The following is a 24,439-nucleotide window of genomic DNA, read 5'->3' on the forward strand; positions in this document are numbered from 1 at the left end:
GCAAAGTTACTGAATGCCTTCTTTGCTTCAGTCTTTAGTGCTAAGGCTGGCCCTCGGAAATCCCAGGCCCTGGAGGTAAGAGAGGAAGCCTGCAGAAAGGATGATCTTCCATTGGTTGAGGAGGACTGCGTGAGGGATCATTTAAGCAATCTGGACTCCCACAAATCCATGGGCCCCGATGGGAAGCACCCACACGTGCTGAGGGAGCTGGCGGATGTCATTGCTGAGCCACTCTCCATCATCTGTGAAAGGTCCTGGAGGACAGCAGAGGTTCCTGAGAACTGTAGAAAAGCCAATGTCATGTCACTCAAGTCTTCAGAAAGAGCAAGAAGGAGGGCCCAGGGAACTACAGGCCGGTCAGCCTCACCTCCATCCCTGGAAAGGTGATGGAGCAGCTTGTTCTGGAGGTCATCATTAAGCAAGTGGAAGAAGAGAAGATTATCAGGAGTCGTCAACATGGATTCACCAAAGGGAAATCATGCTTGACCAATCTGGTAGCTTTCTGCGATGGCGTGACCAGCTGGGTGGATGAGGGGAGAGCAGTGGCTGTTGTCTACCTCGACTTCAGCAAGACTTCTGACACTGTCTCCCATAACATCCTCCTAGGGAAGCTCAGGAAGTGTGGGCTGGATGAGTGGTCAGTGAGGTGGATAGAGAACTGGCTGAATGGCAGAGCTCAGAGGGTTGTCGTCAGCGGCGCTGAGTCTAGTTGGAGGCCTGTAACTAGTGGTGTCCTGGTGGATGACAGGTTAACCATGAGCCAGCAGTGTGCCCTAGTTGCCAAGAAGGCCAATGGGATCCTGGGGTGCGTTAAGAAGAGAGTGGCCAGCAGGTCGAGGGAGGTTCTCCTTCCCCTCTACACTGCCCTAGTGAGTCCCCATCTGGAGTGCTGCGTCCAGTTCTGGGCTCCCCAGTTCAAGAAAGATGAGGAGCTACTGTAGAGAGTCCAGCAGAGGGCTACGAGGATGATGAGGGGACTGGAGCACTCTCCTGTGAGGAAAGGCTGAGGGAGCTGGGCTTGTTTAGCCTGAAGAAGGCTGAGGGGGGACCTTATAAATGCTTATAAACATCTTAAGGGTGGATGTCAAGAGGATGGGTCCAGACTCTTTTCAGTGGTGCCCAGCAACAGGACAAGGGGCAACAGACACAAACTGAAGCATGGGAAGTTCCAGCTGAACATGAGGAAGAACTTCGCTCTGCGATGGAGCACTGGAACAGGCTGCCCAGAGAAGTTGTGAAGTCTCCTTCTCTGGAGATATTCAGTGCCCACCTAGATGAGGTCCTGTGCAGCCTGCTCTAGGTGACCCTGCTTTGGCAGGGGGGTGGACTAGATGATCCCCAGAGGTCCCTTCCAACCCTGAACATTCTGTGATTCACCCAGCTGTCAGTGACATTGCACTGGTAATTGGCAGTCTGTGGAGTTCCTGCTTTGAAAAGACCTGCAGTGCAAGTCCAGGAGGGATCTAATTTGAGAGTAGAAAACCAGCTTGCTTACCAGTAACTTGTAATCTTCAGGGTGCACGTCTATATTGGTGCTGCGTTCCATATTCTGTCAGAGTCCTTACAGCTGGTCTGGTGTTTGTAATTATCTTCATAAGGAGGGCAGAATTTAAACACGTGCTGTGTAGATACTGCTTTGTTGAATATTTCTTGGGTTTCAGGTGACTGGGTCTACATATGTTTTTTAGGTATATAGAATGGGAATGTACGTACAGACTACATGTACTAATTGTAATTAATCATTAATGAACCGTTGTCTTTTTTTGTCTTACATTTCTATGACTGTGTATCAAACCACTTCTTTGATTGATGAAAACACATAATATGTGCTAATATTGGAAACAAAACAGTACTCTCAGCTGCAGTTCTAGAGAAATGGTTAAAGATTTTGCTGCTCGAAATGTTTCACCATTCAGCTGTTACGGTGCTATGGAGTTGTTTCTGAAGACTGTAAAAGTATTTTATTATTTCGATCTGATTTTCATGTTTTTTGTTTAAAGCGTACGAGTGTTAACTTTTGAATAGCTAAACTGATGCTGTTTTATTAAATTCTTTTGCCTACTTCAAAGCTGATTTTATTCACAGTCTATCCAAGTAAAACCTTCCAATAAAAGTCTTACGAGAGTTCACTACATGTTTAATATAATCTTCTATTAATTATTATTCAGCTGCTTTCTTCACTTTCATAATGGTAGGCATTGTTGTATAGATGTGTGGGTGGAAAGATAGCTGCAGTATTGGTTTTTGGAAGTCTTGATCTGGAGATGATAGATTCGTGTCATTTTTATTTTTCCTGAACTACTGTAGCAGTGCTGTGTAAAATGTAAGCCCAGAGAGGCTTTTCATCCTCCGTAGTGTCTGTTTTCCAGTCCTGTTTCCTCATTTTGGTTGAGTGTTAGATAGCCATTCCTGCCTGGAAATGCTCCCATTCTTGGAGAAAACTGTTATTTAATTTAAACAAATTCTAGTAGACATAACCAAAGTTGTTTCTTACCAGGCAGTTGTCAGTATCTTCAGAGAACAAACCAAAAGTCATCTCTTGCTGAATTTAGACAACTGTCATTTATTCCTGCAGTATGAGAGCTCCCAGCCCTTTGTTTGGTGGTTATCCTTTGGACTAATGTACCTTTAGACTGCTGAAGAGTTAAAATGAAAAGCTCTGTCTGGGTATGAAAGCCAGGTGATTAGTGGTGGCGACTAGCAACCTACTTGAGGAAAGCTGTGTGCCATCGTCTCTGAAGGAAGCTGTTAGCCTCTTAAGCCAAGTCCTGCTTCATTTGTGACAGATCATCAAGCTATTTATTAGGTTATATCTGCTCTTCTGGTGTTGGTCAAACCATAGAAGAACCTTGAAGGAAAACATCTGAGTGGCTTGGATGCTTTGGATCCTGTAGATGCGTGTTTCTGGATGTAGGATTGGGCAGGGGACACAAGTGGGATTAATGATGTTTCAGAGCAAACAATGATTTGTACAAGGATCAAGTGACTTCTGCTGTATGCAGAAGACCCAACTTCAGCAAAACAGATGGGCCGGGAAGGCTGCAGTTACCAGTGGTGGGCCATGTTCTCTATTTCCCTTTACTAGTACAGTATTTGCTCCTACTATCCACTTCTCACATCCACTTTCTTCTGTGTTGTACCAACCCGTACTGTTATCATAAAGGCCTTAGTATAGTCAGAGTAGCAGGACGTTTTGCTTGTTTAGGATAAGAGTTAGGAATGTGTTCGAAACCTTTGCCTTCAAACTGCCAAGAAGATGAACAAAAGGAGCCTTTAAATCAAGGGAACTGTCCTTGAAGGAGATAAGAACGCTCTGAGAAGCATGCTTGTTAACGCTTGGCTGGTTTTAGCTGGTTTTGGCAAGGAAGTGGTGTCCAAGGGCAACCTATCCTTCATTATAATACATTATAATACTAAAAATCACACCTCCTAGAAGGAAGACCCCCAGACCCCTACTCACTGAACAAGTGCAGCATGGAAATGCTGGCCAAGTGTTACATAAATTACATAACTGGGCTGAAACAGATTGATAAGAACTTGAATAAAGGAAGAAGAAATTGAATAAAGGAATGTCTGCTTCAATATGTGGTATGCATGTTAGGCAGAGCGATCCCCTGTGCATCCAGCGCTGCAATAAAGAGAATGCCTGCTTCTTAATGCTACATTGGTGTTAAGTGGTTTATTCCTGATTTCAGTGATGGTACCAAGCGTCAATGCCATCTGCCTGGGATGGTATTGAGCACTTACAGCTGAGCTGGGTATCAGTGGTGTTGCAAGTATTTTGCTATTGATGTAGTAAGGGACGGAGTCTGGAGCTCTGGGCATGGCACTGGGAAGCAGGCAGCCCCAAAGTAAAACTCAAGTTTTTACTGTAGTCCGTGATCTTGATGTGTTGTGTAATCATGAGTGCATTGCTATTTTGTTTAAATGTTTCTCATAGGCAAAATTAGATCAATATTAATACAGTTATGGTGTAGAATTGCTTGTCTGTCTGTAAGAGTTTATAAGTAAAAGTCTTTTCAGAGTTTGAGTGTTTTATTCTATGAAATTCTAGTGACTATTTAAAATCAGTCTACAGTTACCAAATTAGACATGGTAATGTCTAAACATTTTCCACCTATCACTGGTGGAAATTGTTGAAAATACTGCCTTTCAGATCACTTTATTTGTGAAATTTTGATGATGCTCTGTTTCACAGAAGTGGTGGAAGAAATTTGTATTTTTTGGTGGTGGTGATTGTCATCTTGGAAAACCTACAGACTGCATAATCAATATAGAATTGACACTAGAGTTAAGTAAGATGCAGGCCATTATTTTGAATGGAGAAGATAAAATACCTGATTTTTAGCTAGAAAAGCTGCTATGGGGAGTATTTGTTGTATTCTTGCAACATTTCCTCTTAATTTACTGATGTATTTATGCTTAATTATAAGTTTAAATTTATGTTACTTTTTAGAATCCTCTAATAGTTTTTACTATGGTATCCAAGGATACAGAATTTAAGATGCAAGCAACATAGTGACCCAGGAGTTCCCTAGCATTTTGAGCACATATTAATTCATTTTAAAATGTAAATCCATCATGCATTAGAAACTGAGAGAAAATGTCTGAGTGGAGAGTCTTCCACCAAACTCTTTACCTGTGTGTCCATCCCATTGCCAAATCAATGCAATGGATAGGCAATCAGTGCTGCTTGAGTACGCTCCTTTGAATTTTTTAGCCTTTGAAGGAAATAATGCTTTTAAAGCATCACTGCCTTTCCTCCCGAAACCGTAGGTTTAGGAGTGATCAAATACAACTGAAATGTACAGCTAGAATATTCTTATTTAACTGTTAGCATGGTAACTCTAATAGTGTCTTAAAGGGTATAGAGATTTTTGGGTTGCCTTGGTTGATTGGATGTATTTTTCCAAGCATCCATCAAAATGGGTTGAAAAGCACGCCTTTACTTCCTGCATAGGTTGTGCCTAGGGGAATGATGTCTTGTCCTACTAGTTTCTTTCTCCTTGTGTCCATTTTGGGCTTGTGTTCATTGGAAAATTGTGTTGCTTAGTAACATTGTCTCAAAGACCGGTGATCTTGTGTTGAACCTGACTTGGCAAGCAGCTTAGAAAAGGGTGAATAGTGTTGCCATGTCTTCTGTGCGGAGATAACCTTACACAAACCTTATAGGGGCTGTCTGTAACTAGCAGGTTCTGTGCTAAACGTGACACAGTCTTTTCATGTTGTCCACTGATAATTTTACTGTTTTCTAAGTGCTGTGCTTCTGAAAGACTGCAGTAGGCAACATTCTTGTTCTTATGGATGAATGACAGTATACATTCAAACTAAATATCAAAACTGCCCTTAAAAATTGGTTATTATACTTATGGCTTTGTTTAACTGTGCTTAGCTGTGACAATGAATAATATTTCCTGTTCACTAAGCAAGAGACTATAAAAATACTTTTGTCTCTTACAGTTTCTTTTAAGCTTTTTTTAGAAACCGATGTTTCAGTGATCCATGTGAATGAGATGTGACATGGGGGAGATATGGAAATGCTATTTTCTGACCAAGCAAGCTAGCTAAAATGTGAAGAATGAGAAGTTCACAAAGTGTATATGAGTATGGTCACAATCTCGCATGTTGTATAGAACTGCGATGTCTTCGTTCCTGATTTTTGTCTTGTCCTTGATAGGGACCATAGACACTGTTTTTCTTTCTTTTTAGAGCTTAGGATACTGTCTTTGAACAAGATGCAAATGCAAATAATAGGTTTTAAATACCAGTGGCTAACATACTGAGTACCATATTAGAGTTAAGACAAGAAGTGCAAATATGCAGTCATAAAATCTATACTTTGGCTTAACAAAAGCATAGCTTAAAATATATGCTGGTATTTACTGATCAGTCCAGTCTTTGGCCTTTCAGTTTGAGTGGTGTTCTTGTAAATGCTGATGAGCTTACTGTTATGAGACATGGATCCTTGTTTGTTAATGATTTCAGTGCAGATACTGAAGTGTGTGATTCATTACCACCCATACTGTACCAGGGAAGTTTAGATGAGATATGAGAGACTGCTTAGCCAGTATAAGTTTGTCCCTTCTGCGTTTCGCTTTCTCATTTTCCTTGTGTGAGCAGAAAGGTAGGGTACAAGGTAAGGAAAGCCCTTCTGAAAGATTATAATTGAGGAATCTTCAGTTCCACGATAAAAGTGTAATATTTTTTTAAACCCGTCTGCTCTTCAGTTCTATTTAAACAAGTCAGGTAATGCTTTAGGTACAAACAATTTTGTTGCATGGTCTAGAGGAAGTTCTGTGCCATCAAGAATGAGAAAAGAGCATGAAAGAATTATAGAGCGGAAGAAGTGTTTTTTCTGATGGATTAAAAAATGATCATTTATTTGTTCTGTGAATAAAAAAAGTCTACGAAAAATACTTCTTGATTTTCCCATTGCAACTGCTGATCTTTTGTTGCTGTAAATAACGCTGCACTTTGAGAGTAGGAATGAAACCAATTTGTGTAAACACTGGGTGATTTTTAGGCACTGTGGTAATTCCTGTCCAGTGTGTCTGTGCTGCTCCACGGTGGGTACAGTTCTCCCCGTAGGCTTGCCTGTCATCTGCCTGCTCAGCGTCGATCTCTGGGGTTGCCTAGGACAGCAAATGGGACTGGGCTCCCTGGCCTAGGTGCCTGAATGTGCTCTAAGTGAGACTCATTCTGACTTCTGTCGTCGTGTGAGCAGTGATGTATGGGAAGGTATTTTGTTTCAACCTGTCATTGGATTTCAGGCAAGCTAACACAATGAGTCTTAGCTTCTTTCTCAGTTCCTCTGTGATTCTGAATAGATTATCTTTTAGTTGCATTTCAGCTGGCCTAATTTTATGCGGTTGGCTTGAGAGGCAAAACAGTCTTGTTTAGAATGATGTTTTTTCTGCTCCAAGATACAGTTGTTAGATAGCAGTTTTATCTGGCACAATGCCACTGTGAACAGGGACATGCGTAGAGAGGATTCAAAGGTAAGGAAGTAGAATCCGAGCAATCTTCCCCTATCATGGCAATATGAAAAGCAAGTTACAGTGAGAGGAGGTGGCAGGCTTTCATGTCCAATGACTGGAAAGTAATGGAGCAGTAGGTATTAGTTGAGTCCCTAGACGGTGCTGGCTGAGAAAGGGAGGAACAAAGTGGAAAGCGGATCAGGTTGGTGCAGTGGGAGATGTGCATGATCTCTCCTGCTAGGCCTTCTGTTCTGCTGCTGCTCTCAGGGGTCTGCACTACCTGGAATTAAAAAGCACCCTGGCAGTTGGTTGTGACATAAGTGACTACTGTGAGGTTCTAAAGTTGCACTAATTTTGTTATTAATTCCTGAGTCATCCTTTCTGAAATAGCAGATACGTTACTATATTTCATTCAGGAAATTAGTTTCTCTAAATTAATAGAAAAGATTAGCTTTTGGATATACTAGGATATCTGGAGTTAAAAATTACCCGGTCCTTGAAGAATCAAAAGCCATGCACCAAAAAAGTTGTATGTAAACCATTATTTTGATATGCTCTTCTGTACCAGTGCTTTCTGATCCACTTTCTGTTAGTCACATAAATAACATTGACTATAAACTAGTACTTCAGTAAAAAATAAATTTTTAATCTGTGGTGGTTTTTTTTTCAGGGCAATTAAAGCATTTCAGGAGGCGCTTTATGTTGATCCCAGCTTTTGTCGAGCCAAGGAAATTCATTTGCGACTTGGGCTTATGTTCAAAGTGAACACAGACTATGAGTCTAGTTTAAAGGTAGGTTTAAGTCCTTTCAAATTGGATAAATGTTTGTTACAAGTTATGTTGCATCTTAAAACTGCGCGGAATGTATAAGCATGTAGGAGTTTATGGTAGGATTCAAGATGTGTTAGGTCTTAAAAATACTCTGAAAAACTCAGCAAAACTATAGATGTGCACCAGTACTCCAGCAGATCAAAAATTTGTTGTAGGGTCCTTGTTACAGTACTACGTTTTGGGTGGAGGCGGAGGATGTACAGAAAGTTGGAGGAAAAGGAAGAGAAGAACTAGCAGTTTAGATTTCTCTATGTTCTTTCTTCCACCCCCACACCGCTGCAATATTGTCAACTGGATGTTCTTAAAAACCATTCAAAATAGAAAGCTTTTATGCAAAATAATGTTCTCCTATCGAATTTTGATATTATTTCTACTTTTTAGCAGTTAATCATTCTTTCGTTTCCTGGTTTGAGTCAGCTTCTAAGGCAACAATTTCTGGCTAATCAGTTAGAATGGTTTGTGTTAATACAGTACTTTGTTTCTTCTGTACACCTTTAATTTTTTTTTTACTGTTTGCATTCTTTTTTGGTCCCTGATTGTAACCTGTCATTTTATTTCCCTCCATTCAACAAGTTTTGCCATTTTTTTTTCCTCCTTCCATTTCCCGCTCCATCCCCATGTTCTTTCCTTCCTGGCCTCTAAATTTAGGTATATGTGTCTTGGAAAAAGGAAGTATTCTTTAACGGAGTTTCATGTTGTGCTGGGAAATACACCTGCAGGGTTGAGAATTTTGTAATTAAGTGTAATTTGTAAACATATTTCTGCATGTTAATCTCTCCTAAAACTACTGAAAACATTAAATGTTTTGTTTTCAAGAATCTTGTGGCTTTCGTTTCCTGGCAGATTGCTTTCCTGGAAGTTGTATTTGTGAGGCTGTCAGAGTTACATTGTCCAAGATTTGAAAGAGCAGAGCATTAACTCTCCCATTTTGCCTTCCAGTATTTCTAATAATCGGCAGAACTTCTGTCATCAGGCTTCCTTTTTTCATCCAGAGTCCAAGCTTTCACCTACAGAGACAAATGGAGTTGGAAATTGTAATTAGAGAAGATGATACTGCATAGGAGTAGGAAAGATTCAGTGCAATGAATGTCAAAAGAGAGGAAGGGGGGAGGTAGAGGTAGATTGCTGTTTTGGGAAAGGGATTGTGTGCGAGTTTGGGGGGTCCTATTTCCTTACATGTTGGCATGGATTTAGTATCGGCTGTTGTGATGCATAGGGCGTAAAAGAAGTGCTGAAGAAGTACATTATCGTTTTCTTATTAAAGAAGTCAGGGGCAAAACAAGATTAAATTTACAAGGAGGTAGTAAACTTGTAATCAAGTACCAGAATGAACTTTTGCATTTGAATTTTTAATAGAAGAAATTGATCAAGAAATAAATAACGTTTTCCTGCTGTGCCATGAAATATGTAATTCTATCACTGAATCAAGTATTTAAACAGAAATTTTGAGAATTCAATCTAAATAATTTACTGTGTGTGATCTTCACAAGTTCGCAAAATAAAAAGGTTACTGATCCCAAGGATTTTGAGTATACCAAACTTCTAGTTTTCAATACACCAGCTATGAATGGGAAAAACACCAAAGAAGTATTTTAAAAACAGAAAGAAATGAATCTTTTGTAATGCAAAATTATCACGATTCCATTGCTTTTACATGCAATGTGATTAAGTCACAGCAGCAACAAAAACAGCTTACCCTGGAGCAGAGCAAAGATCTTCAAAAGGATGATGAAATCAGCATGGGGGGTGGTGGGGGGGTGGGTGTTGCATTAAGGGTAGTTTCACATTGTCCTTAAATCAATATAACTGCAGGCTGTTGCTAAAAGGTTCTCATTTTCCACCTTGCAATCCTGATTGCATTGTTCAGCACCCTCTGCTGCATTGAATCGAGTGCTTTTTTCCGTTTGCAGACTGAGGTGGGTCAGAAGTCTGAACCAGCTCACCTTGAGATTGCCCAGTTGCTAGATCCAGTGCAAGGCAGAGGGCAGGAGGGTGTGAATGGGAAGGAGGGGGTAGAGCTGTCGTACCCCTTCTGGTGCAAAACGTAATGCCAAACTCTACTCTGGAGTTATCAACTGAGACACCTAAGGTAGTGTTTCTGGTTTGCTGCCTTTGGTGTGGAGGCTGCAATCTTTAGCAGAGGGTAACAGTGAGGAGGAAAGAAAAGAACCCGGTGGGGAAATCCACTCAGTTTCAAACAGTTTCAGTTGTTTTCAGTTGAGCTCAGCTGTGGGTTTAATGTAGAGTCCTGAGACTGATCTGCTTTGTTTGAAGACAGTATTACTGATTGAAACATACCAGTTTATACATCGGAATGTATCCATTAAGGAGTAGACTAAGTGGAACAAGCAGGGCAGTAGCTTTAAAAGCTAATCTGACTGGTCCCTGAGTTGAGGTTTAAAAAACACCTTAAGCCAGAACTCTGTGAGTGACGAGAATATGAGAGGCAAGTCAGAAAATAATTCCTTAGTGAACAAGAGAACAAAACGAAGTGCCGGTGCAGTGGCTATGCAGAAGCCTGGGGAGAATAAAACAAGGAAGAGATATGATGATAGAGTGCAAAAGGATGTTTTCACAGAACGTCTGTCTCATTCTCTAAGAATTAATATCTCGTCTCTTCACAAAAGAAAGATAAGTAATCCAAAGTAATGAAAAGACACAGTTGTCTTGTTGTGCCTTTTTTTGGTTTTGTGCACATTTTCAAAAGGATCCAGTATTTTAGAGGATGGTTATGGGGTGTAGGATCCAGCCTCCTGGTGCCTGGCCTTGAGCACAGGCCTTTTCCATGGGGCTCTGTATAAGATAATTCATGTCCCAGTTTGAGCTTCCTACTTGACACTGAGGCAGAAAGTGGAAGTAGATTTTCATTTGATACTCACTTGTGACTGTACTGAATTTCACAGATTGTACCAACGTTGCATTAATGTACTTGGAAATATCATAATATTTTTGATGGTATTTAAACATTCATGTTAAGTCTGTAATTGCTAAGAACAAACCATTGCCAACAGATGAGTCATTGTCAGTAAGAGTCTTCAGGCAAAGGGGGAAGATGGGAGTCTGAAGGTCATATATTCCATGCTTTTCACAATTTTAGACCATTAACATAAATCATCTATATTTTATGTAAGCAATTTAAGCACAAAATTAATTTTTACTATTTTAAGATGTTGATGATCAAGATAATTACTAGAGTGCTGTTTAACAAGCATAAAATCAACTCTCAGTGTTTTTTCAGAGTCAGTTACTGCTTTTGCATGTTTTTAACATTGCTGCAGTTAAGACTTGCAAATTATTATGAGAATCTTTGACTGCTCTGTTACCCCATCGCCATAAACTCTGGCAAGAACACCAGTGCTATTGAAAATTATTTATCCTTCAGGCTTACATTGAGGGGGGGGAGGAAGTGGCCCTTCTGGTTGAAAAGAAAAACAATTCTTGAATAACCTGACAGGGCAGTGTTACCTTCAGAGGTGATACATGAATGCTGAATTTGCCCCATTTGTTAGAAAACTACAGTTCCGAAATCAGCTGGCAATGTCTTGGAGGAGGGGAGAGGGAGTTATTGTTGATTACTATAGCAGAAACATACTGTTAAGGTTTACCTCACAGTCCTAATCTTTTCACACTTCAGTAAGTGTCCTGCTGCCCGCTTGCTCTTTGCCATTTCCTACAAACGACATTAGGAATACTGTGTTCAATGGTGTTAGCTGTGCTGGTGCCATGATAATCTGAAAGGAGGATAAAGCAAGATCTCTAGAAATATAATATGTATTTTTATTAGTTTGGTAAGTGTAGCTTGAAAAAAAGTTCAAGCTTCTGAATACATGCCACATTATTTCAGGCATGTGACTTGTTGTCCTAATCGATTCCCTGTTTATTGAATATCTTTTTTTCAATATTAGCCTCCTTTTTCATACATGTAAGTAATAATCATTTTGTCTTGCGCATGTGTCTCAGTTCTTCTCCCAAGTACTTTTGAATCTTGACCAATTTCTAGCAACTATGTCAGAACGAAAGAGATTCCAGAGAGAAGTTCCTAGAACATTCCTGCGCAACGTGTTTCCCCAGAGCCATTTGAGCTGTGCAAGCTAAGGACCAGGTGATCTGGTTGGCTTGGTCCACAACAGAGGCACCAAATGAGTGGTCGTAGGTCTGGTCTGTTGGGAAGTGAAAAATTCCTATGAAGGGTATTGCCCCATCCAGACAGGAGTTGCTGTGCATCAGGCAGCCCCCATGCCTCTTGTCCAACTGGAAGCTGAACGCAGAGCTAGGTAGAGCGTGAAAGGGGAGCTGGATGTGTTGTGTGGGACAACTGACATGCATAAAAGAGGAGTTGTGGAAAAAAGCAAAAATACAGCTTTGGTATTATTTAGCTTGATAGTTGGGTTGCATTGGAACCGGCAGGTATGGGAAGCCAGTCTTCCATCTGGGGCTCATTCGGGTTGGCGGTGTTGAAGTATTGTGTGCTTTCGGTGGGGAGTTAGGGCTACGATCCTGAAAACCCTTTGAATGTAAAATTCAGTTCACATCTGTTATTTGCTGACAGACCACTTAAGGGAAAAAAAGGAATCTTAGTTTTTCATATTTATTAGAATGAGAAGATTGAGGGAATGGTGGGTGGGTGGGAGATTTTCCGTGGATCTGGTTTTGTGACAGGGTATTTGGTTTGGGTTTTTTTTGTGGTGTGGTGGATTGGTGTTTGTTTTTTTTAACAGGTAGTCAGTAGGGTCTCTGGACACGAGTAGGTTATTTAATGGCAAACCAAGCTATGTTGTGCTTTGGGCATTTTGTTTGGGTTTTGACTATTGCAGATGCCTTGTGTACCCGGCAACAAAACCTTTAGAAGAATGAGAACTAAATTTCTCATGTTTTCATTTATCTGCCTTTTAGTAGAAATGCTGATTCTGCCTTTCACTTTTAGAAATTTTGCCTCTTTATTTATACACTGAACACCTCTCCTAGCAGTTTGCTTCAGGCTTATGCTTGGATCTTGCCCATAAATCGTCAGTTTAAATGTAATGGTTTCTTACTGTTTTCCCGAAGGTTCTCATTTGTTAATAATGTCAAGACATACTGCTTATATTAGGAGAAGAAAAAGGCTTTAGAATTTATTGGGAAAATAGGCCTGAATTGCATGAATATGCTTGAAATACAAAAAATTAAATACTGATAAACAGGTGATTAGCTCAAAGTACTTATTTATAGTAAGTCAGAGACTTTTCTATCACTTACTCAAATAATTTTCCTCTCTATATATAGCTTTATGTAAGATATTTCTAGCTACTGCAGTTATTGTATGTGAACACATAGCTGTTACAGACATATTGTTCATTTTTTATGTTCTTTTTCTCAGTACTAAGTAAAAATGTTTTTATGAAAGTGAAAATTTGTGGTTTCAAGCTTTCAGGTGCTGTTTCACAGCCTAATTGTGTTTTATGTGTTCTTAGATTAATAATCTGAAGCTTAAACATCTTAATTTGCAACCTTATGTATTCATTTTAGTTATTGAAGAAAAATTAACTAGTCAAAATGCATACTGTAATGACAAGTTTTAATTTCTTCTGTCTAGTTTTATGTCTGTAATTCTACCAGAAACTAATCGGCTATGTTTTCAGGTAAAAGCCAAAACAAAGGGCTTTCTTTAGCTGTCGCAAGATGGATATCGAAGATTTCAAGCACTTGAAAAGCATTTTGTGGAAAGCAAGATAAAATTAGTCAGAAGATTATGTAAATAGAAGTGTAAGGGGTTGGAAAACAGCATTTGGGAATGAAATTGCTCCCTAAGTCTTTGTAGTTTGCGTGTGCGTATGATGGAGAGACATATATAAGAAGCAAAAACATGAAAGTTTGTTAATGCAGCATGGCACTGTAGTCAAACTGCAGAAGAGTTATTAGCGCAACTGGTTTTGACAGCGGATCACAATATTGCAGGGTCTGGCCTACAGAGTTTTCTTTTGTTTTCTCTTACTTAGCTTTGCTTGGATTTTTTGAGTCATTTTGGATTTTTACTATAAAAGAAAACTGTAAGTGTGTTTTAGAAATGTGATTATTACAAAGAGGAGCAAATGCTAAAATTTGAATTAACACGCTCTGTGGCATCTTCTGTCATTTGAGGGGGGAAAAAAGAGCGAACCATGAGAAGAGAAATAGTTGACTTGGAAGTCGAGCATTCAAACTCGTGAGTAGTGGTGCTGGTACACTTCATTTGTGGACCTTCTCCTCATGAGAGGCATTTTGGTCCAGGTTTATTAGCTGTAACTAACAGAAAGATTGGCATTGAGGGCACACAGTAATAGCTCGCAGTGTGTGCTGGCTGGGTAGCAACAGATAACGGGCAAGGATTATGGTGTGCTCTGGGTTCAGCCTGGGTGTCCGTGTGGGCTGGAGGCAGAGCGAGGGGCAGGTCCCGAAACGACCCCAGCGCAGGGCGGTGCCGCTCCGCCGTGATGTGGCAGCAGGGCAGGCTGCCAGTCATCCCGCTTGCCCGTGGCACTGCTTGGCTGCTGGCAGTGCTGCGGGCTGTAGTGCAGGGATAGCTACATTTTGATGCCGCACAAATAATGATAAGACATGCAGGCAACAGGAGTATCAAGATAGATTTGTGAAACACACTCCGGTGTACTGTATAAGATGTTGGTCTTAATTCGAAAAGAATTTTTCAGCTACAGCTAGTCAAAACAAGAGATTATTCTGCACATGCCGTTGTTGCCCAGTTTATGTGTGTATGTGACCTTTGTTTCCTCCATCCTCAAGCAGCTTCCTTCTGCCCGGTCCATGTAACATTTTTTCTCAGTCTTGAGGGGGTTTTTCTGAATGTTGGATGAAAGTAACCGAGTGTTTACACTACACAAACCTTCATCTTACAAGATTAGTTTGTTCTGAATTCAGCAGACCCTAGAGAGCGGAGCGGTGTGCTGACATCGCAGCCCATGTAGCATGTCCTCTCCTGACCCGCTCCTCTGGCCCGAAACACGCTTGGCAAATGGAGGCCGGGCGCTTTGCCACGGCTGCTTATGCAAGGCTGTTGGTGTCCTACTTCTCTGGACAAAGGCTGCTCTGAGGGACGCGGGCATCGCACCTAGGTCACATAGGCAGAAAAAGCCATGTCCTGACAGAGTCTTACTGAGTCATGATGGAGCTTTCCTTCATGGTAAGTCTGTGAGAATTGTCAGGTTTCAAATGATGGCTTGCCTTGCTTGCTAAATAAATGCAGAATCAAGAGCTATTAAACTTGCTAATGTCATCCTCGAGAGGAGGAGGGAGTGGAATTACTCAGGCTTGGATGTAAACAGAGACAGTACCGAAAATCTTGCACTAAGATGACGACAGTTTTTTGTGTTTGTCATTTCTTGATTAAAGAAACAACAAAACCCTGGATGCTTGCCTCTTAAATTGTAAAGGACTAATTTGTTAGGAGAACTGGTGTTTAATTGTAGTGGTGAAAACGTAGTAAGTTACCTAAATCGGTGGCAGATGATTGTTATTTTATTACCAGACCCGATGCTTTCTTCAGTTCTGTTTATATGCAATCCACTGGACTCCTGATCCTTGGAAAGGTTACCTTCAAAATTGTTTCCACAATCAGAGATGAGTCAAGGACTCCAGAGGAGAGAAAACAGGCTGTAGATAATTGTGCAGCTAGAGATGGCTACAAATCGAGGTATATTATGACTTGAGCTGCAGCCCTTCAAGAGAGCCTGTTATTTTTTAACATTCAGAACGCTGCCTTCTAGGTAAATCCTCTTACTCGGGATTTGAATTTCTATAGACTGCTGTCTGCCTTGAGGTATTGTATGTCGTCTCTGAACTGCAGCGGCCTCTCCTGCATAATAACTATTTCACACAGCAGTAGCCAGCTTCAGTACTGCAATATTTGAGAGAGGTGCAGATGTTTGCTAGCTGCTTCTGTTTGTTGCAGAAATGGAAGTTGGAAATTATTACTATTTTTTTTATTTTTCGGTTCTGGTGATTGTGATTAGTGGATCTGGTTTTGGCTGATGAGTTTTATGCGTCAGGATGCATGCATGCTTTTTTTTTTTTTTGTCCGATTTTTGAATACTTAACAGGGAGCTATGTATTATTTATCTGGCAAGAGGTGTAGGTTTGCTCGTGTATGTGCATTTCAAAGGATCTTGGTTTGAAAGGTTCTGGGTTTTCTGTGTATTGCTTTGCGATAATTGTTTACTGCAAATGGTTTGTTTTGCTGTAGGTAAGGGCTTTAGTTTATCCATTTCTTTACTGGTTGTTGCTTAGTGAACAGCGCAGGCAGAAATTTACCGCAATTAGAAAATTTTTGTAATGTGGATTTTGAAATTTAAAAGTCAACTAACATAGCAGTAAGAATTTTTAGGAGGCATTCCTGCAGATATTCCTTTTTTTTTTTTTTACTGTACAGCACTGATACTACTAGCATATTTAAATATTAAAATGGATAGATTTCTTATATGGTTGCCTGCTTTCTCTCGGGGAGTCTCACTGCAGTAATCCTTCTGAAAAGCTACTACAGAACAGCCATTGATCGTTTTTCTTTAAGTCTGCTTATTTTTTGTAATAGCATTGCTAGGTGAGAGCAAATCTGTTCCTTTCTGCTTTATCTTTTCATATTAATTATTAGTGACAGTGTGAGATGGCACATCTGTGCGAAATGGATTTTGTACTGTTTAGATCGGTACACTCAATGTACAGGCCGAAGTATATAGGTTTGTTCCTTTTTTTCTTTTGTCAGGCAAAATGCAGTATAGAGTAGAGCATTTTATTTTTATTTAGCCTTTTTCTTTTTCCTAAGTTGCCTGCTTAGTAGAATCACTATGGTAACCGACTAAAGGATGTCTCTGAAGCACACAACCTGCATTGCAATGTAAGTGAGGGGAGATTTTAAGGTCTCTGACTGCCGAGCACTAGAAAAAGGAGCAGGCAATGCAGAGAAATAAGCTAATATTTAATATTTATAAGCTATTACTTAATGCTTGCTCTACAGTTAAAAAGTTATTTTACAAATAATGTATATGTAAGTTCATTGTTTTCTGTGCTCTGTTCTGGGAATGATATTGCTAAAAGGTTCATTAAAAATCACAAATTTGTTATTCAACTTGAGTTTGTTTCATTCTTTTAAAAGCCGTAATGTATTACAAATGATGTTGATAGAAGTCAGTGAGGAGGTAAGCTGTGTCATGCTGTGCCTCGCAGAGCTCGTGAGAGCATCAGCATTATTGGTTTTGTGCTTTACTATGGATAATACATTAAATTTCTAAGAATTTTTATGTTAAAATTGTTTATTAGAAATTTGGTGGTTGTAAGTCTTTGAGATATATAGACCTGCTATACACGAGGTAGTATTAGGACCATGAGGAAAGTAGTGTAGTATCTAGTAGCTCTGAGTATGACAATACTGAAAGCAAGTGTCATATACATCCATTAAGAAGGATTAATTTTTTTTCTTCCCAGCTATACTAGTAAACTCCTAATGTCACCTAGTTTGGCATCCTGAACAGCCGGAGCTAAATCGTCACTTTTGTGCTAACAAAAAAAGATATACTGAAGCGTCAGTAATGTTTTGTATATCAGAAGCCACCTGAAACTGTATTTTGTAGATAACTGTATTTATTAACAGTATTAACAGTAGTATTTTATGTGCTGTCTCCTAGGCTCCTATATTCCTAGGCCTTATTCTCTGTTGAATTAGTATGTTAATCCAAATTCTACACTGTGTAGGAATTTTCTGTAAAGTTTATGGAAAAGCTGAGGCACTTAAGTTTGTATGCATGTTCCATTCATTTTTAAGACACTAGGTTGCATTTCAAACTGTAAATAGTGATCATTGAATTAGCATGACACTTGTGAAATGATTGCTCACATCCAGACTTTCTGATAGAGCCACTTCATTGCTCTGCTTGTGTGACCTTCTTTCTGGAAGAGTGAAATGCTTGGCGCAGAACTTCTGAAAGCAAAGATGTTTTAAAAGATAATTTTCATATCTCTTGAGGAAAAGTGGTTAAAAATAAACAAGGTTTAATGTTTAACTGAAGTTATCTTAATACCCGGAGAAGAGTGTGTAAGAACTTATGAACTCATGTTTTAATGTAAAGGTATTAATTTCAAGTGCTTTCTGACAAGAGATTGATTTTTTTGAAAGACTTCACTCAATTTGAAGGAAGAGTATGCTGTTTTTTCTAGAGAGACAGATAGAGAGCTTTGATGTTTATCTCCATGAGACTGTGAGCTGGTATGACTACATTCCCAGATGTGTATTCTGAGGAAAACTTCATCTTCGAATTTTGACCATTCATTTGGTGCAATCATTCTTCCAGATGCTATCCCAGTTGTTTTGTGAAAATGTCTGTTGCCATGTTACATTACTAGAAGCATTGCTACGTTTGCAATAAAAAAAAATAAATTACTTTCATCTTGTAAACAGTTAAAAAGAAATTGAAAATTGTTTTCTTTAAGACACATGGTAAAATGCAGTATTCGTTTTCAAGTACAAAATTGACTTATTCTTAGTAATTTGCCAAAGTGCTAATATTACTTTGTTTGAAAAATAAATCATTCTTTTTTTTCCAGCATTTTCAGTTAGCTTTGATTGACTGCAATCCCTGCACTTTGTCTAAAGCTGAAAGTAAGTAACCTATAAGTATTTCCATTTATTTTGTAGATTTTTTTTAAAGTCTTCTGCTCACTACTGTGTCAATTTTTAATGAACCAATCCTTCAAAATCAAAAGAATCAATACTGAGAGAAGACAACTACAAAACTCGCCAATGGAGACAGATATTCCAGTGGAATTCTGGATTGTTTTAGTAAATGGAAGAAGTAAAAATTGAGACCTAGCCTATTAATTGCTCTGAAAATTTGAGTTCTGGAGGAAATGTATTATTTGACTGCTTATTTATTTATTTGTTTACAAATGTAGTGCTTGTGCGACGGCACAGTTTTAATGGTAATTACTTAAGACTTTGTGGCGTCTTGATAATCTGTTATTTTTCAGTGATCATTTTGATGCCATTCAAATTTATAGATATAAAATTCAGCATCGGTCTTATGCTGTTGAAGTAAGAAAAGGTACAAAATGTAATTTGATTGTTTGTTAGGTGCCAGCTATATATTCGTCTGTGCTTGAACATTAATCTTTTACTGTAGTCTGATCTGTCATATGCAGTATATACTGTGGGCTGTTACAGAGTGTCGTGTTATCCATCGGTAGTGGAATTGTATGCAAGAATAAGCTTATATTCCTGCGTGTTTTGGAGTCTGTAAGAATTAAAAAGCAGACTGTTGTGAAGGAAATTGCTGCCTCAGTTTTTAAGGTACTTCCATGCTGCTCTTAGTGTTGAGCTGAAGTTGCCTCCTGAGTCTAACTTCAGGAGCATTGGATAAAGTATTTAAAAGTTTTTTTGTGTTTCTTTGATTCACAGCTGGATGGAATTGTGACTATTTTGTCAGCAAGGGCAATGAAAGGGGGTTTGTTTGCGTGGTTGAAAGGGCTGTCTGTGTCAGTATCAAGGAGCCAGCTGTGCTACAAGGTCTTCTCCAAAGCTGTGTTGCTTATCAGGAACAGGCACAGATAATTTTGTAAAATGATTTGCAGAATTCTTCCTAAGTCAATGGGCTTTTATTGTTTTCTACCAGATGTGTGATGCTTTATTATATTTCATGTTAGTTCATACTATTTCTCATGAACTGTATCGGTTTTCACTGTATCTCTGAATTTTTGTAAGATTTTCCTAACCTCTCCCCCCAGTCCCCTCTGCCCCCAGATTAATGTAGAAGTAGGCCCCCTGTAAGGTCTTCGTTGCCCCATGGCCTTGGGCACGGTGCCTGACAAACCCGAAGGCAGAGGGTGAAGAGGAGTGAGAGATGTTTTGTCAGGTTCTCCTGTGCTGCTTAGCGGAAGGAGGACCCTGCACCCTGACCAGGGGTGTCAGGTACCGTCACATAAATGCTGGAGATTGTCTTAACCCTACCCCATGCATTTCTAGCGGCTGGGTGGATAACAGCATTACAGTGAGTGCCTTCCTAGCAGACAGGTTTGAATACTAAGCATTTCTTCTTTCTATGTAGGCAGGCTCTAATGTGACACCCTGAATTTCTTTCCCCTGCAAGGCGTGGCTTGAGTTTGTAGCTTCACACTGAAGGGGTTTTGCTATGAGGGGAAAAAAATAGAGGAGACGTCTTTTAGATAATGAACTCCTGAAACAAAAGCTGAGGTTTTTCTTTCATCGCTGCAGTGTGAAGTCTGACAGTGTGCTGAACAAAAAGAGTGTGTTATGTACCCTTTAGCAAGGAACACAAAAAGTTTATTAAAATTTTAGGTGATGCATTTTGTTACGACCTGGTTTCTGAAGTGCACTAGGCTACCTTCTTTATAATGAAGGACAAAGCAGTGCACAAAGGGAGCTTTTTCCCTCCCTTATGACCCAGAGAGAAACCCTGGAACTCCAAGTTACCAGTATAAACCTCTGTGTCACACTATTCTGTAGCTTCAAGAGAACAAAATCTGTGTAATTGAAGTAAATAGAGCTTGGCTCAAACATAGATGCTTTCTTACTGATCGTTCTCAAGAACACCAGGCAAAAACCTGTCTCAAATGATTTTTTTCTTTCCTCACTAAATGAGAAGAAGGATTATATTCATCTCAGCTAGCTTTAGCTGTCTACCTGTTAATGGCTAGTCTAGGTTAGCAGTGCTCAAGCCCTAGAGTACAGGCACTCCACCTTTTCTTTAGTGATTTGAGCAGCATGAGGATGATTTCCCCTCTGCTTTTGCTCTTGAACAACTTCCATTTTCTTTCTCCAGCCAGCAATTTTTTTGCCTCCAAGAGTTGCTAGTAGTAGTATGGCATTCTGTGCAAATCATATGAGGAATTTAAGATGCTTGACAGTAATGATCAGAATACCATCTTTTAGTTCAGTTCAACAGGGGAAAGACAATTCCTTAAAAGGAAAAAAAACCCAAACCTCCAAAGTTCAAGATCCTGTATAAAGCTGGCAGTGTGTTGTCATGTAGTTGTCTGTTCTGTAACCCAGCTAGTCTGTCCCTTGGCAGCTGAATGAAAATAAAAATATAAGTCTTTATTTCTAACTCAGTTATGTACAGAAAATATTACCTGCATTCTCTTGTGCATCTCTGCTTAAAGAGATTTTATTGCTAAGTTTGCTGAAAGGTTAATGGACTCTAGATGTCAGAATACAAATAAAATCCATGGGCTGCCTTTCTGCAATATCTATTTGAAGTCTTAACGCTTTGTTAGGATATACATTCATCCTCTGTCAGTTCTGTTATACTGAGTGCAAAATATCAGTGTAAACAAACACTTTTTTGTATCTTCAAAATGTAATTTATATTGGTTTTGCAATGATAAATTTGAAACGTTGTATATCCTTCACTTGAAAAAACATATTGTAATTGTTGTTGTTGTTCATTAAAACTAATAATTTTGATTTTCCCACTCTTACAGTTCAGTTTCACATCGCCCACTTATATGAAATCCAGGTAAGCTTTAAGCTCCTTTTTGTAAAGTGTGGTTGAGTTTCTAACTATATGATGTAACCAATTTGTGAAATTTAGGTGATAAGATGCTTTTGTAAAGTTAGGCTTAAGTCTCGAATCACTAAAGAAACTCTGTTTGCTTTGGCTAAATTAAAAATACTTTGTATGGGGACTGTCATGCTATAAAATGGAGTAGCGGTTGTAATAAACTTACATATTTACTAGTCTCCCAAGTTGAGTGCCAAAAAACCCCAAAACATAATTTTTAGTAAAATTACTGTATGAGATTATATGTATATATTTAAAAAGTTATATATAGATATAAAAAACATGTAGTTTCTCAATTCATATATATTTGTATTGTTTCTCATGCATAGACACACACAGAATTGAGTCTAGCCAGTTGCCCAGGTGCCTTTGTTTTGACATGAATTTTCAAATTTAACTGAACATAAGTGACAGAAACGTTTGTGGTCTGAGGTCAACAGCACATAAAGCTGTGTAATTAATTCTGTATGAAATTCTACCACAGAGTTTTTTGGCAAATCATTTGAGAAATTACAGAACACTTACTGAGCTTCCAGAATATAAGTAAATTAAAACCAAGTAGCTACTGAAATAGCTATTGTATATTTGTAATTTGACTGACTAGTCATACAATATAGATTGTATGCCCTTTTATCATGTTTATAGGTACTATATAACTGAGGAAGGGATGTGACATGAAAGCAAAAACTGTTGTAATTGAAACACATGACTGACATAAACTACATTTTCAGTCCGTTGAAAAGGAGCTTGATGAACTAAGTGCTGTCTTTTGATGGCACAGTGAAAAATGTCTTTAGGTATTTATATCTAAATAAAAGATACAAATTTGATAAACAAGATATTTTTCTTTTGAATGCTTTTGGGGCAAAGCTATACGACAAGGCAGAAGTCCCCTGCCCCAAAACACCATTGAGAAACTTCATGGACTTTTGTGGTTTTTACCTGGCCACCGTCTGGATTTCATCCTGAGCACTGGAGCAAATCTGGCACGTTTATATAACAAAGCATTCTCAACACATTAGTTCTTTTGATCTGCTAGAGTAAAATAGAAAGCTGAACATCTAAGGTCACCGTGGCAGGTGCCTTGTGTAATGTGTGACCAGTGTTACAAGTGCTTAAGGTATCCTTTCTGATTGACAGTCGTAGGCAGAGGGAACTTTACTTAATGCAAGTCAGAGCAAAAAAATCTCAGTGCATTCTGCTGCTACACTTGGTTTGTCTCATGGTTCTGGTTGCGAGGGACACCTTCTTTTCTGGAATGTGAGGAACCTGGAACAACAAAGGGTCTTGACTTCATTCTGTATATTACATCTGACACAATGAAGAGATGTTTTTGGAGGCAGGGTGATTGCTTGGTTTCTTTTAAAGGGCACAGTGCTACAGCTTTCTGAACCCCTCTGTATATTTGGAAATTATCTACTCTCTATTATTTAATGAAAAAGTTAATTCATTCCTTAATTATGTACCTTCGCAATACTGGAGTTTAAATGGTGGGTTGCCAGCCTCTGAACAAGAGAACAGCCTGATGCTGATAAGAGTTAGCAGTGGTTTTTTATGGTGTTTAATGCTAGTTTCTATTACTTCGCCTGTGGCAGCTGAGTCCCTCTAGCTATTTAGGGTGGTGGCTTATATGGTGTCTAAAGAAAGATGTTGGATTTGGTTCCCTTCCCCCTTCCCATTTCTAAGAACATTCATGATGCAGCCAGTATCAAGGACTTTGGATCTTTGGAATTAACATATCTAAATAAAACCAAATGTGAACATTATAGCAGTTTTCTGTAATATTTTAAGGCATATATGTAGATGGATTTCTAAAGGCTAAATAATACAACAAATAACAAAAGTAAAAAATATTCTAGATCTATTAATAGGTCTTTCTGAATCCTCCCAAGCATGTAAACATCTCTTTCAAAGTGGGAATATTAGGTACTGATATTTACCTATTTGACATCTGGATTGCTGCCTCTGCTGTCATGCTATACAGTGAACTTCTGTTCATTTGCTTAACCTTCAGTCATAAACTATGAATTTTATTCCCAATGCTAAATTTGAAATTTTTTCCTAATTGTTTTTATTTTGCTGGCCATGGATATTTTATTTATGTATATTATTTGTTTTCTTACCAGTTGTCTGCATTTCATGAACACCAATTAAAAATCTTTTCTACCAACTTCCCCTTGTTCCATTTGAAAGTATGTAATTGCCGCTTTAATTTTTTTTGCTGACTAGATTAAGGTTTTAAAACCAGCACAGTTGTCTTTTGTGATTGTGAGATCTCAAGAATGTAACAACATTTTAAACTTCTAATAGATATTTATATTGTTTAGAGTCTTCTTTCCAGTTCTCCCTTTTAAAGCACTGGTAGTCAGTACTGAGTACTCTTTGCGTAAAACAAATATAAGTCATGATAATTTGCATTCAGGTGGGCCCATTGATTTTAGTACAGTCTTCATCTGTTTGCCATAATGAAGTTTAATGTTGAATTATCTGAAAGCATATTTTTCTTAAAAAATTGTGTAGAATTTTTAGAAAGTAAAAAAAAAAAAAAACCCACCAAAAAACAAAAACCACAAAACAAAGAAAAAACAGAACCCAAAAACCTCTTACTAACAGACCTCAGCATTTATGCCTTGTAGACTTTTATGGGAAAGGAGGAGCAGAAGGATTAAACGTTTAGAATACATTCACTGTTAAATGATTGTTGTTAGGGTAATGCAAAGATAAATGCTGACATTATTGCAAAAAAAATTCATCTATCAAGAAGTCTTAACCTTTAATATAATAATATATACAGAACAGCTTATACTGTTCCAGAAGTCAGTAAAGACCACAATCCTAACCTGGAAAGGTGTTTTCTATATCAAGACCTGTTCAGGTAGGGAGTTAAGAATTGAATGTTTCCATGCTTTGAGCACACTTAAACTATATAGCAAATAATAAGATGGCACACCTTCATTCTCTAGGCATAATCCATGGATATCTTTTAACTCTGTGTATGGTGGGGCTCTTACCAGGACAACAAATATGTTGAAAAGGAAGTTCAAATATACCAAAGGGAGGAGAGAAGCAAAATTATACCAGCCACCAGTTACCAATG

The 24,439-nt window shown here is 38.8% G+C and overlaps 1 protein-coding gene across 16 annotated transcripts in view; it reads left to right on the top strand.

Annotated features, from left to right (window-relative positions):
- Positions 1-24,439, top strand: part of KDM6A (lysine demethylase 6A) — a 171,390-nt gene that overhangs the window by 86,761 nt on the left and 60,190 nt on the right. For 8 of the 16 annotated variants that reach the window (XM_075430997.1, XM_075431006.1, XM_075431041.1 and 5 more), the window contains exons 6-8: positions 7,648-7,768; positions 18,371-18,425; positions 21,263-21,297. In XM_075430997.1, coding sequence (XP_075287112.1) covers positions 7,648-7,768; positions 18,371-18,425; positions 21,263-21,297 — 211 coding nt within the window. Of the gene's footprint in view, positions 1-7,647; positions 7,769-16,651; positions 16,668-18,370; positions 18,426-21,262; positions 21,298-23,468; positions 23,535-24,439 lie in introns of those variants that run through there. The other 8 variants (XM_075430978.1, XM_075430989.1, XM_075431023.1 and 5 more) reach the window with 2 other exon arrangements.

Source organism: Opisthocomus hoazin, chromosome 1, assembly GCF_030867145.1.
Source record: "Opisthocomus hoazin isolate bOpiHoa1 chromosome 1, bOpiHoa1.hap1, whole genome shotgun sequence".
Lineage (NCBI taxonomy): Eukaryota > Metazoa > Chordata > Aves > Opisthocomiformes > Opisthocomidae > Opisthocomus > Opisthocomus hoazin.